The sequence below is a fragment of the Cyanistes caeruleus genome, chromosome 3 (genome assembly GCF_971803275.1).
Source record: "Cyanistes caeruleus chromosome 3, bCyaCae1.hap1.1, whole genome shotgun sequence".
NCBI lineage: Eukaryota > Metazoa > Chordata > Aves > Passeriformes > Paridae > Cyanistes > Cyanistes caeruleus.
This window is the reverse complement of record NC_141703.1, coordinates 74,888,745-74,905,263: the sequence shown is the minus strand read 5'-3', so window position 1 is coordinate 74,905,263 and position 16,519 is coordinate 74,888,745. Positions and strand designations below refer to the sequence as shown.

The 16,519-nt window shown below is 34.7% G+C and overlaps 1 protein-coding gene across 14 annotated transcripts in view; it reads left to right on the top strand.

The window, feature by feature from the left end:
• The window catches only part of DYNC2H1 (dynein cytoplasmic 2 heavy chain 1), a 139,617-nt gene that overhangs the window by 103,493 nt on the left and 19,605 nt on the right, over positions 1–16,519 (top strand). For 7 of the 14 annotated variants that reach the window (XR_015284801.1, XR_015284808.1, XR_015284802.1 and 4 more), the window contains 3 exons: positions 1,115–1,231; positions 8,432–8,641; positions 11,124–11,213. Coding sequence is in view for 7 of the 14 variants with exons in the window: in XM_086881987.1 (XP_086738113.1) it covers positions 1,115–1,231; positions 8,432–8,641; positions 11,124–11,213 (417 nt within the window). In the remaining 7 variants the exon portion in view is untranslated. Of the gene's footprint in view, positions 1–1,114; positions 1,232–3,148; positions 3,313–5,611; positions 5,746–6,112; positions 6,215–8,431; positions 8,642–11,123; positions 11,214–11,602; positions 11,770–13,361; positions 13,446–16,519 lie in introns of those variants that run through there. The other 7 variants (XR_015284805.1, XR_015284803.1, XR_015284804.1 and 4 more) reach the window with 7 other exon arrangements.

Below are 16,519 nucleotides of genomic sequence, written 5' to 3'. Positions count from 1 at the left end.
ACTATCATCTTGTAGTGCTTGATAGTCCCTATCAAGGCTGATAAATAAGGAGAGGTTTGCTTCAGTGAAAGAAAATGGAAAACAAAAGAAAGCACTTCATCATTGCACATCTTTCAAGACTAGAAAAAAAGTCAAATCCCAGCAGAAACAACTTGACTTTCTTCCTCTGTGTTACAATTATATAGTCCAGATCTTCTGAATGATTAATACATTTTTACTATGAAGCTTAATTCTTTATTGTCAAGCAAAAGAGGAGAGAATTAGTAAGTTGTTCTCTAACAACTTGCAAAAAAATACACTGTGAAAAATAACTAAAATTTAACAAAAATGCCTCAGAAATATGAGGGTGTTCATATACCATTCAAAGGACAGACTGCAATATCACTGAAGAATTTTATTTTCAGTGGCCTTTGTTCCAAATGTATGTATGTATGTCTTTTATCAGTTGATTTGTGGACTTACTAGGGTTGTTAACAATAAAAGGCAGTTGGACCTAATGAACTAGAAGCTCCTTTTCTTTCTGGAAAAATTTTTTTTTTTTTCAATTTCTTGCTGTATTTTTTTTAATAGTTATGCATTAAAATACATTGAGGTAGCATGAATATGTAAATAAGAGATCCTGGTCAGATCTGATTGATTTTCCTATAATTGTCTTGAGTTTTGGTCCCTGATAGTTATTGTATGTATTTAGTAACATATTTTGGGAGTTTGTTTCCCATAAATTTTTCATTACAGATGAAGCCTAGCTAAGGGAAGAACTTGAGCCTGCTTAAAGGCAGAGCTCAAGTTTTGTCTCTAAGTTTTGTGAAAAAGAGGCTTTTTACTTAATTAAGCACCTCATTAGTTTTAAAATTATAATTGAACAAAGACAATTACTCTGATAAGAAAATATGTAGGGTTTTTTTGTGGTTTATTATGAAAGAAGTTCAAATACGGTTTGTACCTGAATATGGGTATTGTTTGTGTTTTGATCAGATCATGACCAGTAATTAAGTATGCAGGAAAGGACAGTTCATAGATAAATTGAAGAGTATTTGCTAGTGTATGGCATTTTTGTACTAAAAGAAGTTTGTTTATCCTTCTTCAAGTGTGCATTTGTATTCTCCTCACTCAGGTCATTTCACAGCTTCGGATCCTGAGTAGGTCAGCAACTGCTGGCTGTAAATTTGACAGAGAAATATGGTCTACAGAACTTTCTCCTGTTCTCAACCTATGGAAGAAACTTAATCAGGTAATAATGTAGCTAATTTGAAAAGACAATTTTTTTTTCTGGTAACTACATTAAAAATGTAGTCTGAGGAATTATCTTGAGTATTGAAACATGAGAGGAAAAAAACCTAAATTAAGTGCATTTCAGGTGGAAAATACAATACTAAGTGCATAATTAGCTGTGAAGTCTGTATGATATAGAACAGGCTATATCACCTTTCTTCTCCATATGGAGGTGAGTCCACACAAAACATGAAACTAACTCCTTCATGTGTTTCCAAGAAAAATGCTAATGTACTTTTGATTTTTATTTAGTCTCTTCATTTATCTAATATTCAAAAGGCAATATTTAATGATTTCAAACAGAATGAAGTTTTTTTCCTTTATGGTATTGACATATGTTATTAGCTTTAAACTGAGATCAATGAAGTATCCCTCTGCAGTATCCCATATCACTCCCTTTATATTCCTTTGTTGGTCTAGCTTGCTTCAGTTGCTTCAGTTTGGTGGTGTTTTTTAAGTTATGTTATAAACCTTGGTTTTCAACCATTGAATTCTTATTCCTGGCACACATTTAGATGTGATGTGTGTGGATGAAGATACTACCCACACTTAGAAAGGATCACTCACACCTGATGATAGGTGCCCACTTTGACATTGGGCCATTATTTTGTCTTTCCAGTGATCAAGTAATAGATCAGAGATGTTGTGGCCTAAAATTATGTCTTGTACACAGCAACAGTGTAATGGGAAAAACCTTTCCCTTACTCAAATAACCACATACAAAGAAGTGACATGAGGTACACATTAGAATTTACCACTGCATTTTGAAATCTCATTAAATTCTTTTCTAGTCTATGCTAAGTATATGATACACTATGTTTGTGTGTCAGAATAGTCTTCTGGTACTAGATAACTTTATGTTGAAATCCGTGGCCTCTGAAAATGGACTTTCTGTTAACCAGGTCTGTGATCCTGGAAGAAAAATTATATTTCATTGTGACACCGTAATTTTTCTTTGAAAAAGCTCACATGAAACTATTATATATATGTACACATAAACAGTAACAAAAATAAACATTTTGATTCTAGGGTGTGGAAGATGGGTAAATGAGGCCAGTTTTAAACACTAAAACAAATCTTCACTACATTAATACTCAGCACATGTCGCTAATGTCTAGTTCTTTATAATTGTTTCTCATTAGCACTGCAAATTCAAAGTACATACCCTTTAAAACGTGGGTCATAAATTAGCTGTGAGTATGCAGTACCATGAAGCTGAAGACACATGGTACTGGTGCTGGTACTGGTGGCTGAGGTTCTTGGTAGTCACCTACCTGGAGGAAGTCAAGCTTTCCTGAGAGCTCTTTGACAAGGAAGGCTGGACCTGGTGAAGGCCTCTTCTTTCACCCCTACCATTGTCCTCAAATCTGAGATCTCCTTTCGTATGAGTTTTTACCCCTTTACTTCAATTCCGGACCTACAGGCTGTGTAGGTTAGGTGGGGTTGTTTTTCAGGCTGTAGAAGATACCTTTATGGTGTCACTTGGCTGTTTTTCTTTGCTGCATAATTGCCTCTTGCCTAAGAGCACAAGCAGCCTTGCCAGTTCTTAATTGTGCCCTTTTTCAGTGGCCATTACATGACCATAGGTTGTTGGTTTAGTTCTCAGGCCTCTCTTTTCAGACTGTGCTCATACTTTCAAGACCTTTGCTATTATCCCATGCCATCCCAAGCATCACATTGTGACAGGAGACACCTGGTACTGAATTCCACTTCACACAGCAAGCTCTCCTGACAAGCTGGTAACACATCTAGAAGGCCAGTACTGGAGCCTTGAACAGTAAACGTAAGACCTGGTTAGCATGACCTATTGCTACCAAGAGCAATTTAATTTTTTACAGAATCACTGGGCACAAACATTTTCTATATTGTTTTCAAGGTTCCTCTGCTGTGAGAGCAGGCTGAGAGTTGGAGCTGTTTGCTGGGAGAGGAGAAGGCATTGGGGAGACCTTACTGTGACCTTCCAGTAAGAGAGCAGGAGAGGGATATTTTACAAGTGCATGTAGGGACAGGGCAAGGGGAATGAATTCAAACTGAAAGAAGGTAGGTCTAGGTTAGATATTAGGAAATTCTTTCCTGAGAGGGCGGTGAGACTGACACAGGTTTCCCAGAGAACTCGTGGATACTCCATCCTTTAAATACTCAAAACCAGTTTAAATGGGGCTTTGAGCAGCCTGGTCTATGGAAGGTATCCCTGCCTGTCCAGGAGGGTTGGAGCTAGGTTATCTTTAATGTCCCTTCCAATCCAAACCATTCAAGGATTATGTATTATCTTGACATTTCTTTGATTTTCTAAAGGTTTTATGCTATTAGCAGATAATGAAATTAATCTTTTGAATATATTCTTTAGAATGGGATGACTTCTGACCTTTTATAGGGGTGGGGTTTTTTTGTGTGTGGGACATTTTCTTGAGTGTTTCAAAAACTTTAAATAATAATAGTCTTTATCAAAATTAGTTTTTATTGTCTGTTCAACCAGTAATTGTTTCAAGATTTGAAAAGGCCAAGGCATCTTTAATATTTCACAGACATTACATACAGTTCTACATTCTCACTCTAGATTGATAGTTCAATGGAGGCATCATCTTTGCAGAATTTTTAAAGACCTGGAAATTGGAATGAAGATAGTTGAATTGCTGCTTAAGTTAACAATCATAAATTATTTTATTTATGCATGAATGGGCAGAGAATATGAAACTAAAACAGTTTCCCAGATATGAAGAAGTAAAATTAAAAAAAGTATTCCTGAAGTATAAAAAAAAATAAAATTATTCCAGAGGCAAAAAGACACTCAGAAGTTTGTTAATAGGTAGACAAAGATTAAGTTGTTTCAAACATTTTTATTCCCTTGTTGAGTATGTAAGTCAAGGATTAATTAAAAAAGGATTATCTTACAAATACCTTGAAAACAATTGTTGTACATCTATGTACTGACAGTTCTGAAATTCAACAAAATTTACCACTTGACATAGGTATGTCCTGTAAAATTTACATCTCAGTGATTGATCATTATCTCTTAGTGTGGACAAATTTTTGTCTCTGCACTCTTGATGAAGCTCAAACTAAACCTGACCCGCACAGAAGCACCAGAAGGAAGTTGTAAGCAAAATAGTGAGCAGTTACCTGCAGCTGGGAGAAGGATGCTCCCATTTTCTGACCTCCTCTCTTGTTCAGGGAGTTTTGCTGCCTTGCAGGGGCTCAGCTGTTGGACACTGTGGAAAGACTGCCAAGGCTTGTCTGGCACTCAGTCTATGACCCCGTGGAGCTTTTCTACGTAGACTCCAGTCAAGTGCCAGGGATAGTGTGGAGCATATGAAGCTCCAAAGGGTCAAATTCTTGGATGAAGACTAGATACAGGTCTTGGCAACCTGCTGTATCTTTGAGCACCTGACAGACCCCAGAAGTTTCTTCCAAACTCAGCTGTTTCGTGGTTCTGTGAATAGGAGCCATTTTTGTTTGATTTTCGGAGCCTGTCACATTCTTTGTGGCCAAACAGCAAAAATGGCAGATACACTTTGGAAATTTCAGGTTTTTTCATTTTAGACATTTCAAAATGGGAAACAATTCTTACACATTAATACAGTAGGGAGATCTTACATGTTGTTACTTTTTCAGAAATATTTCTGGTAATTTGCAGGGCTTCATTTTTTCTCTCAGACCATACATAATGCAAAGTCCTGTTAAATGTTGCTACCAGTTATTGAGATGTCCTGAAATTGTTGAACTGGGAAGTTTATTATTCCTTATCTACCTATAAGAATAGAATCATGGCAGCTTCCTTTCCTTCATCCACTGATGGTTAGTCTAGCCAGACTTCAGACTCTGAAATTTTTAATTGAATTTTACTTTAAATTAAATAGATACTTAAAATGTGCTTCAAATCAGTGTACATCTGTGTTGAAATTACACAGGCAAACCTCTTTTTATTGAGCTGTTCTGAACTAATACAGAATGTCTTGACATTTTCACCTATATTAGCCTCATTTGAAAACATACATGTTAATTCTTGCCATTGGAAACATCGTTGTAATGAATACTGTTCTAAAACTGCTTTTACAGTGTTTTGCAGCATGATTTAATAACAGCTTGACACTTATCAAATTGATTAAACTCTCATGAACCTGCCATTTAGTTAGAAAAAAACACACACATGCTTAGTATTAGCTTGCATGAAAACTTGTTAATCTGTGAAATAAAGTCTGAATAAATTGTCAAATTTTGCACAGATTTTAAAAACCCTTACTGTGGAAGGGTGGCACATTGTTGGCAAAGGGCTGGGCCCTTGAGTTAATCAGTTGATTCAACCAGTCTCTGTCCTGGTGTCTGTTCTCTTCCCAAACAGCCTTTGCCCTGACAGACTGTGGCTTAGCACCTGTATAAGCATTCCTTGTCACTTAACTGGATCAGCTGGAAGTCACTGTCATGTGGAACTCGGGAATCTTCCATCATATAATAGTTATCAGAGATGCACAAAAAGTATGAGGACACAGGGGGAGTGCATAAGTGTTTCATCATGTCCAAATGGCTCTCTCTGGTGAGGAGAGAGAGAGAGAGAGAAGAATCAGTGATATATTTTTGTTGTAAGGTGTTTTCATTTTCTGCCTTGTTTCAGAAAACCCCTAAATCAGGTTAATGAAAGTTAAAACACCCACCCATAAAAATTTCAGCAGCAACTCCTTCCAAGTTGTTCACTGAATGTAAGATTATAAATTATGTGTTCTGTATCTTTTTTATGTTTGTAAATTGTAATGTTTTCATAAAGTTGCATAATATACTGCAAAAACATTTTAGAAGTAGTTTTGAAAATTAATGAGTTGTTGCTCTTTTAACTAAATCATTATAGAATCATAGAATCACGGGGTATCCTGAATTGGCATGGAACCACAAGGGTCATTGAAGTCCTGGCAATGTACAGAACAGCCCCAAGAATCACACCATGTGCCTGGTACCTCATTAGCTTTAAAGAAACAACAGGGTCTTTTCCATGAAGGAAAATCAGTGAAACAGAAATAGAGAGTCATTCTGTATTTTATTTTCAACAATGAAAAGCATGTGAAAAACTGTGAGAGGCTTATATCTAAAAAAAAATAGGTAGAGAGACTCAAAGGAGAAGGCAAAATAGGTACATCTAAAGGGCAGTGGAGGTTTCTAAAACCCATCACCACCATCACCACCAAAATTGCATTTTGAATCGAATGCAGAACTAGTAAAGCTATAAAGTTCATTTGTTACATTTCTGAGGAAGCAGTTTTCAGAACATGCTGGAGTTTGCAAAAGCTTGAGTTTAAGAAGGTAATGGGACAATTTAGGTGAGACTTTATGAAGTTTTATATTATACTAAGATAGCAACACATACAGAACTGAAAGACAGAAAATTATCAAAGTCTCAAAATATGCCTGATTAATATTGGTAGCAAAATACAGTGCTTAATATTAAAGATTAGATTCTACCTTAAGTTCCTTATGATTAGGAAAAGCACTCAGTACTTCAGCAGTTCTTCATCTTAATTCCCAAGCAGGTCATGAGCACACACATATTTTAAAAGCTGATGTGAGTTATATACATAATGGATTTTAGGAGAATGTAACAGGACATTAAATGTATAAGCTTATATTGGTATTCATGTTTAATTTTGCTATGGAAATGACAGATGGGTTGTTTCAACAAATTCTCAGAGGAAAGCATTACAAAGAGTGATGAAATGAATCTGAAATTTATAGGCAACTCTTATGTAAAGGATGATATTGAGGAACTTAGAGGACTTCTGTTTCAATTAGCTTTTGTAAATTTAGAGAGTGTCAAAGATTGAGCAAAGCCTCCAAGGTGCAGTGTTTTGGGTTTTTCTTTATTTTGTGCAATTAAACATCCCAATTAGAAATTATCAGCTAGTTTATGCTAGTTTTGTATTAAAATTTACATATACTCAACAAATTAAGGTGTCAGAAAAACTGATGTGAAACTGGTACTGTGATTTTTGAATGCATGCAAAGAAAAAATGGGAAGCATAACAATTGGAAATACTGCATGCTTTGGCATTTTGATCAATAACTTTGTTGTATACCTTTTTAACAATGTTGGAAGACTTTATCCTTCCTTTTTCTGTTTGTCAGTCATAAGCCAAAGTATTGCTCATCCATTTAGCTTCTCTCATATTTTAGCTTGCATACTGAGTGCAGTATGAGCTTGAAATTAAAAATGTAAAAGTTCTGACAAATGCATTCCCAGTGCCTGGGAAAGATTATAGAGGTAGATATCCTGTGTGTTCTGGAAAGCAAGATGCCATATGACAACTCAGAAATTTATTTAACCTGAAAAGTAATCAAAACTTGTTATTTTAAGACAATGTATTTCAGACAAAGTAAAACCTGATTTTATCTTTACTAAATTACTAGAAATTGAAATAGCAAAACATTTTTTCCCATAGGCTAGGGTTTACTTTTTTGCATTTATGCCTTATAGAATTTTCCAAAAAGTTTTTAATTTTACAGCTGGAATTCATTGCAGCATCTTGCCACATGACAGGTTGGCAGTTTCCTAACACATGCAAAAATATATTTATATAATAAGTTGCATATGAATTAAGATTTGCAAAATTACCCTATATCTTGAAATTATTGAATAAATTTGGATTGTCAGTGGCTTTAGTGGAAGGGAAGTAAGTAGTAAAAATGGCAGTGTGAGAGCAGCAGTACCTCTCAGTCTGAGTTACTCAAAATTTAGGTATAATATTATATTTATTTTGTATTTATTGTATTTAATTCAATTCCATCTTGAACTAGCCTCATGAAGTAAGAACTGGCAGCATAGTTCACAGTACCCAGTAAAATCTTGTTGTGCTGAGTACCACTGCTTTATATACTAACATATTAACACAAATACTAAAAGCAGTGATTCAGCTAAGTAAAGATTTTTCAGCAATTCAAGTACGTTTGAAGTAGCTGGGTAGGCACAGTTGTCCCAGAAGAGTGGTGCCTTTATTGAACATGTCACAGACAGTACTGAAAGTTTCACTATACTTTTAATTCAGTGTCAGAAAAGGGCTGCTATTGCTACTACTTCAAAACTAACAATATGAAGTATTACAAGTTAAACAAATAACATGTTGTATGACATCATAGTTTCCTTGAGTTTATTAACTGGATATCACATGTTCTTTCTTAGAATTCTAACCTGATCCATCAGAAGGTGTCTCCTCCTGCAGAGCAACAAGGATCTCCAATCTTATCATTCATTACTCTGGAACAATTCAATGCCATTCGCCTTGTGCAGAGTGTCCATCAGTCACTTGCTTCTTTAAGTAAAGTCATCAGGGGTACCTCACTACTGAGTTCTGAAGTACAAAGACTTGCAAGTGCTCTGTTAAACCAAAAGGTAAGTCATTTTATAATGAATATACATTATAAAAAGCATTGAAAAAACCAAGGAAACTGAACTAATACGCGTTTTCATGTTCTATTTTTTTTTGTATTGATAAAGACTTTAAAATGGAGTTCTTTTAAATATAGAAACTCTAAAACACAACCATTTTTTTTTTCTGGAAAATCTTTCAGAAGTTTTTGCAGAAGCTTCTGAATGTATTACTCTCCTATCAAGCTTCCTCTTAAAGACAAATACAGTAAGGTTAGAAGTTGTGTCAATTTCAAATACCAAGTCATGCTAGATAAGTCAAATATATTAGCCTGTAGAATATGTAAATCTGTCCCTTTACATAGTTTTTACATTTTCTTAAAATTTAAGTTGTAATAACAGTTCTCTTTGCATTTATTCAGTATGGAGTATTGCCATACCTCACCAGCCAAGATGTGCCTATCACACCAACCTCTCATCTCACCTTGTATTCTTGATATACAAGAAAAACAGTCAAAATTTGTATTCATATTTTCTCCATGTTTTTTGGAATCAAACTGGTCATGTTTATAAACTGGTACAATTAGTGACATCAAGTTTACATGCTCTATCATTAATATCTAGATAATTGAGTTAAAACATAGTCAAACATAGATGTGACATGAAACTGGTTTTGTTTCACCTCCAGTAACTGATAAATTCTGTCAATGCTGATCCATAGATATTGAGATTGCTTCTTCAATGAACAATAATTCCTATTATCATCCTGTTTATCTTCATGTGAAGAACAAGTGCTGTTGAAAAGATTGTTACGCATTTATTGATCTATCAAATTCTAATCAAAACAATAATTAAATTTGTTGTCTTTTTAGATTCACAAGACAGCATTTGTTAGCAAAATTGCTGTACAGTTAGAATAAATTGCATTTTCTTGTTAGCAATCTCACTGCCTTTTACAACATGCTTTGACTGTGTGGTAGAAACTGGCTCTAAGTCCAAGTCATAGTGAATGGAAATGACACATGTAATAGGCATTCTTTAGTTCCTACACTTTCCTTGTTACTGACAAGAGAGCATGGCTTGCTTGTGTGCTTAAGCTGCATGCTTCTATGGGAACTAACAGGAGCTGTGAAGATCATCACTGCTGCAAAAAATACCTTAAAAATTCTATGCATTTTAACCTCTCACAAGCATCAGTTCAGTGCCTCCTGATAGGCTGACCAGTGCTTCTGTCATTTCACCTGCTTACTTACCCACTTTCTTTGTGTAAAATCTGTATTTGTGTAAAGTTGGTGTGTTAGTCCCATACTAGCCACTGTGAAGAAAATTAACTCCTTCCCAGCCAAAAAGAGCATAAGCACATCTGAGATACTCTTACATAATATCAATTAGCTAAGCTATTTCTTTAAAATAATTTAGAGTGATATATTAGCAACATTAGGCAAGTGCCTTCTAAATGATAGATTGATGAGCTGCCTGTAAATGCATATCTAGTAAAAGAGGCTGCAAAAATGCAAGGTTTCAAATGAAGAATTAGTTTCAAAAAATCTTACGTAGGGAAAAAAAAAACCCATGCAGTTGCCTGTGCTTTGTTAATTGATAGTATGTATTCTAGTTTATTTAATTAATTTTAATTAGTATCCTCAAATCTAGTTACATTCTGGGTAAACATGGAGTATTTACTTTGAAAGATACCTTTTTTTACAAACTTCTGTGATCAGATTTTGAATGCCTGTTCAGTACGTATGCTATTAGAATGGGAACTTCCTGGAAAATGCAGATGTAAATATTAAACAGTATAAATTATTTAATCTGCTCAGCATCTTCAGTAGTGTGCAATATTCCACAGTTACTGATTTCCATTAATTCTCTTTCTCATAAGTAGGGGAATCTTGCAGTCACTTTCAGTGTGCTTTAGATTCCTGTGGAGTATGTAAAATTAGTGTTTCTATCTTCATTTTATAAGAAGGAAGTTTAACAGATGCCCTTTTAAGCCTTTCTTTTTGAATTCTTTTTGAAGATAAATTTATATGGGGAAGTCTCGCAGGACATTTTTTCTCAGGTGTTGCTCTACAAAAGCTGTAAAATGATGAGAAAATAACTATGTGGTGGAATTGTACCAGATTCTTTTCGCCACAGAGTCACACAGCTGCATTTTGAAGTCTGAGGAGGCTGCAGCAAAGGAGTGGGAAACTGTGGTTGCAGTTGAAAGACAACATTGTGACTTTCCAAGAAATAATGCTCTTAGGCCTTTTGGAAATATTTGTGGAACCAACTGATGTTTCCTTATTCAGTAGCAGAGGTTCTTGCAAGTTCTCCACCAACACTGTGTCTGGGCCACACAGAGGATTAGCAGGAATACAATCTTTCTGTTAGGGGTTGTATGTTCTTGATCATTATATTACCAGTGTGACTTTTTTAGGGTTTTTTTTTGTTTTGTTTTTTTTTTTGTTTTTGTTTTTTTGGTAGGTATATTTGATCTCCAGATTATTTATTTTCGTTTCAGTGTCCTGTCACATGGCAGAGCAAGTGGGAAGGTCCAGAAGATCCTTTGCAATATCTCAGAAGTCTTGTAGCTCGAGCACTTGCTATACAGGTAATTTTAAAGAGTCATTCACCTCAGTGTGCTGGTATTGAGTGACCCAGTATATTATGTAAATTCCACTACAGTAGATCTTTGCAAACACAGCTCCCAAAGAGTTGTAGATGAGTGAAAAAGTATATAGAAATCTAAAGATCAAGGAATAATGATCAAGGAATAATGCGACAATATTATTACTTCACAATGGGTTTGCATCTTAGTCTTTATGGTGAACTGTGGGGAGAAAGACTTTCTACAGTTTACATTTAAGTCAAGACACACTCTTTAATTGGTTAGAGAAATGCCTATCAAGACATAAGTGAAGCATTTATAAGAAAGATAATGTAGAAATTCATAGATGACTAGTCTTCGAAGAAAGTAATGAAAAGATCTGCATTCTCCAGGTTTACAAGGGGCCGTAAGAGAAGGTGCAGAACCTGACAGCAGCTCTGTCTATCCACAGTCTGACAGTAAAGAGGTTAATTTTTAGTTAAGGTAAATCTATATATACTTTGATTGACAGAAGTGGTGTATTTAAGATACACAGACAAATAAAAGCAATTTATCTAAATTAATTAGTATATAAGGAAACAGATTCCTTATCTGTGTTGGATACATAGAGAGAATACTCTGAGAACCTGCAAGAGAGGAAGACAACTTTAGAAAGGACAGATCTTTGTTACCTCCAGGCGATAAATAGAAAGTTGTTTTGCTCTTCATTAACACACCTTGTCCAATGGGATGCCAAGATTTTCGTTAACATTAATATTGACCATCAGATTCAGAAGAAAGATTTAAGGGCCATGTGTCTTCTAGGCATTACTCTTCTAAAGAAACTGTCAAGTAAATGTTTCTGAAGTATTAATAAGATTCTTGCTATGCAAACAATTTCTTTTGGCTAATACTTATTTTTTCTTTAACCTTTCCTTCAAAAAAGGTTTAAAGTACAAAGGAGAAAAAAATACATATAGCAACAAGTGATAATGCAAGTTCAAATGTTACTTGTTCATATAACTTAGTCCCATCTATCTTTTTGCTGACTATTAAAGCCTTTAGTGTTAAAAAAAAGCATCATTTGTGGTAAGTCAGTGTGTTTGTAAGCTTCAAGAGTACATTACTGTTTGCAACTTCTACTTTCATTTGGTTGTGACCAAACTGCATGCAATTTTCCTTACTTACATGATTTATTAATGGAAGTCTGAGATTAGAGTTTGAGCTTCTGTGTGTAGTGCACCTCCCATACAAAGTCATAATGCAGAGGTAACAGTGTGAAATCAGTGTTAATAGTAATAGATTTTCAACCACACACATCCCAGAAGTTTTTATTTCCATATATTACTCCAGTCAGCTGTTGACTAATGTGCTGCATTATATTTGCTGAATTACCATGATAGTAATCTTCCTTTCTCATTGCTCAAACTACTGACAAAATGGTACATTTGGATTAGTCATTTTTATGAAAGTTATTATGAAGGAATCATTTTCAGTCTTCAACAGTTATTTATTGTAAGAGAGAGTAAGATTATTAAGGCATAGCTTTACAGCAGATACTTGGCTGTGTCCATAAGCAGTAAATTATTTTAAATTTTTATCAGTGATAACAGCTGCTGGTTGTCTCATTTTATTTCTTTAATGTCAAATATGTAATATAGTTGTGTTTGGAGCTATTCTTAATAATACAGTATCAGTCTGTTTTGTATCTCAGCTTCTAGTCAAGTCACATCTGAAATACAATTTCTATATTTCTATATGGTGTATTATTAGAAAAATGTTGATTATTTCTAATTACACATTTTGGTTGAATCATCTTTTTCCTTAAATGTAATTCCAAATCATGATTGTGCCCATTACACCTTCCTGATTAGTCTTGATCATTTTTTAATTAACTTTTCTTTTTTGTGACTTTTCATTATTGATTTTATAAATGTAATTAATCAGTAGTTAATTCTAGGTTTAGTATTCAGAAATTCAATAAAGGCTTCAATAAAGATATCTCATAACTCTGAAAATTATGTTCAGTTTTATATTTCAATAAATGTCATATTTTGGATTAGTTTAGTTTTATATGACCAATTTTATAAGCTTTTTTTTTTATAGTTACTCTTACGTCCCTCTGTTTCATTGACTGTAAGATATTGACTTATACTTTACTATTTGTGACAGGTTTGATTTAGGCATTTTTAAGATGAAATAGGAGACCTTGAAAGATCAAAGTTGTACTGAAGGATTACATTTACTAAGGATGGAGTAAGTCTCTACCTAGGTTATTAGTTAAAGGCTGCCTTGTCAAGAGGTTTGTTGACAGTGCAGAAAACAATAAAAGCAACTGCAACAAGTATTTAATGGGGATGGGGAAGAACACAAAATATATGCCAGATGGTAAAATATTTATAGCAAAATTTATAGAAGTGTAAAGATGTTCTGAGAGCATTATGCAACAACAGGCAGAAAAACAACAGGTGTTGCATTTTTAAGTCTGAATTCACTCAGTAAAAAAAGAAACAAAACCAAAACTGCCTATTGAAAGTGTGAAGAAATTTGTATATGCAAAATGCAGTAGAGGCATGTATTGATGTGTACTATGTTATGGTGACAGACCTACTGTAAATAGGTGATTTCTTCCCAGGTGAAAATTTTGATATTTGGATGGTAGCTTTTGCTTTAAATTGAAGCAAGAGTGTTATGTATTGAACATTCTTCTAAGATATGGAGTTCTGAATACTTTCAATTAGCAGTGCTGACACTGAACTTTTTAATACTGTGTTTCAGCTTGTCTGTCTACAGTGATATATTTGCTACCAACATTAAGCTGTGAAATGTATGAATCATCAGTGATCATTGTATAAGATTTAATGCTTGGTTCTTATACTGTCAGTTTCCTCCTGATGGCACCCTAAATGTTTTCTGTGGTTTCCCTTTCCTGGGGTTCATGTTGATAGCTCAGCAATAACGCACACCAGCACGTAAAGGTGTTAAGTGCACCCCAGTGTCTAGGTAAGTGTCTTCTCATGACTATGGATACCAGCAGGAGAGAGAGGAGACTCAGAACAGCAGCTGTTGAGAGACAAAACAGCAGCCCAGGCAAATGTCAGCTGAATAGCAACCTTAGAAATTGTTTCAGGTCAACAAATTGGAAATTGATTTTTGTTTCCACTAGAACTAAATAGAGAGCTTAATTTCACCTTTTCAAAAAGGAACCCCAAACCCTTCTCATTCCAAAAAGACCTTGAATTTAATTATTTCTGACTTAGCTGGTTTTATGTCATTTTTTCCTTTGGATGACTGTTAGAGAGCTGCTAAAATTCTTGCCGTGTACATTCTGACCTCAGAATCATAAGCATCAATTTCAGAGTTCTAATCAAGGAAATGTTTATGAATACTGAAAGTTTTTAATTGCATCATTTATGAAAGGTTTCATTGAAATTGTGCATTTATCTATTAAGTACTTCATTTATGTAAAGAGGTTAAATTTCATATTTTTTCAAGGGACTTTTATTTATCTTCCAAGATGCTATTTTCTTGTCCTTTTCCATCCTGAGTAAAATCAAAGGTAGTAATATTTAACTTCAATACCAGTTTGATGACTTAGTATAAGTTTTTTTAATATTTTAATGATCTTTTACTATTTAAGGAAGAATAACTTTGTTCCTATTTTGGAACCCTATTCTTCTATTTCAACAATTAGGTCCCCAGAAAGGGGGATTGGACGCACAAGGTATATGAGGTTTAAACTCTTGGAAATTGCCAGCTGAATATACTATAAAACCATCTGGGAATAGGAAACCCAGGATTTCTCCTTCATACCCCAGGCATCTAGGCAGAGATCTTAAATTTTCATTCACTGATAATAGGCAGAAAGGCTGCTCTTAGAAAACCAAGGGAATCAAGTCCTCTCAATTTTCACCAGGTTAGAGAACTCACATAATAAATCTTGTACAAATGCAGAATGGTCATACTCAGTCCTGCTCTTCGTCCACTTGGGCACTCCATAATAAGGTCTATCCCAGTCCAAGTAATCACATTTAGTTTCCAGAGTGTTTTCTAGTACATAGCAGAGTTTGCAGCAGGGACAACAGCCTAATGGTTTGTCTTTTACAGTTGTAGGAGAGGCTGATTCAGATGGGTTAGTTTGGCTGGTTCCCCACCTTGTCATTATTCCTCTCAAGGCTCTCTATTTGAACAGCTGTCACCTAGTACCTGTACAGTGCAGAATACTCCAAATTCAGTATTGAAATATTGAAGCATAAAAATTCATAAAAGCAGTGTGTTTTAAATCCACCCATTCCATTATTTTAGTTCAAATTTCCACATTATTCTGAAGAATTAGCATTTTTCTGCTGCTTTTCTTGGCTTCTCTTTAGCTGTCATGAATATCAAAACAAAAATAGAACCGCAGCCTAACATCATCTGCTAAGGAACTGATCCTCAATTGGCTCCCTCATCATGGTGCAGCATGATTTCACTTTGTTCCAAATTTATCCACCAGGATATGTCTTGTAAGACCTTATATCTAATTGACAACTCCTTTTTGCAAAATTTGCAAGTACTACTAAGAAAATATGTTTTGTTTGTCTCTAATAGGCAAATTTGAAGCTCTCAGCAGCTGTTTTATCATGTCCCTTTTAATCACTAAGTTCAATTGCACTGATGAAGTAATGACTGATAAAAGAGCAGGAGTGCTTTGTAAAGATGCACCATCCAAACAAGGGACCAAACAGAATGTGAGGTGGAAGTTTTGGATGTGGATAGGTAACAGGAGTTGTCCATTGAAATAAGATCTAATATCCAAGGAAATTAAAGCAGAAGCTGAAGCATTTTTTATGCTCTTACAGAAAGCTGTGTTCATGTATTGATACAGTTTCCCCTCCAGGCCCTTCACCATATTTGCAGCCCTTCCTGGGACATTCTCTAATAACATAATATCTTTCATCTATTGTGATGCCCAAAACTTAACATAACGTGGATTTTTTTTTTTTTTTGTAGTGAAATGTTTATTTTCCTCCAGAATACAGTGGGATTTAACACTAAATCTGCAAACTATGTTAATTCAAAGGTCAGTAATTTTGGTTACCAGTGAACAAGACTTATGTCAAGTTTTGGAAAGAACATTTAGCCTTTTGCACAAAAAGCTGGAAAAACAGTACTTAAAAAGCAGCATTGGAAAAGGGAAAATAAAGCTACCTGCATTTCTTTTGGTTTCATTGAGAGCTGTTGAAGCTTTTTCCCAGTGAGTGTTAGCTGCTCTGTTAAACTGAGGTATCCACAAGTTATGGGCTTCTTAATAAACATCAGGCTTTACTGTTGAGAAAAGTAATCTGTTT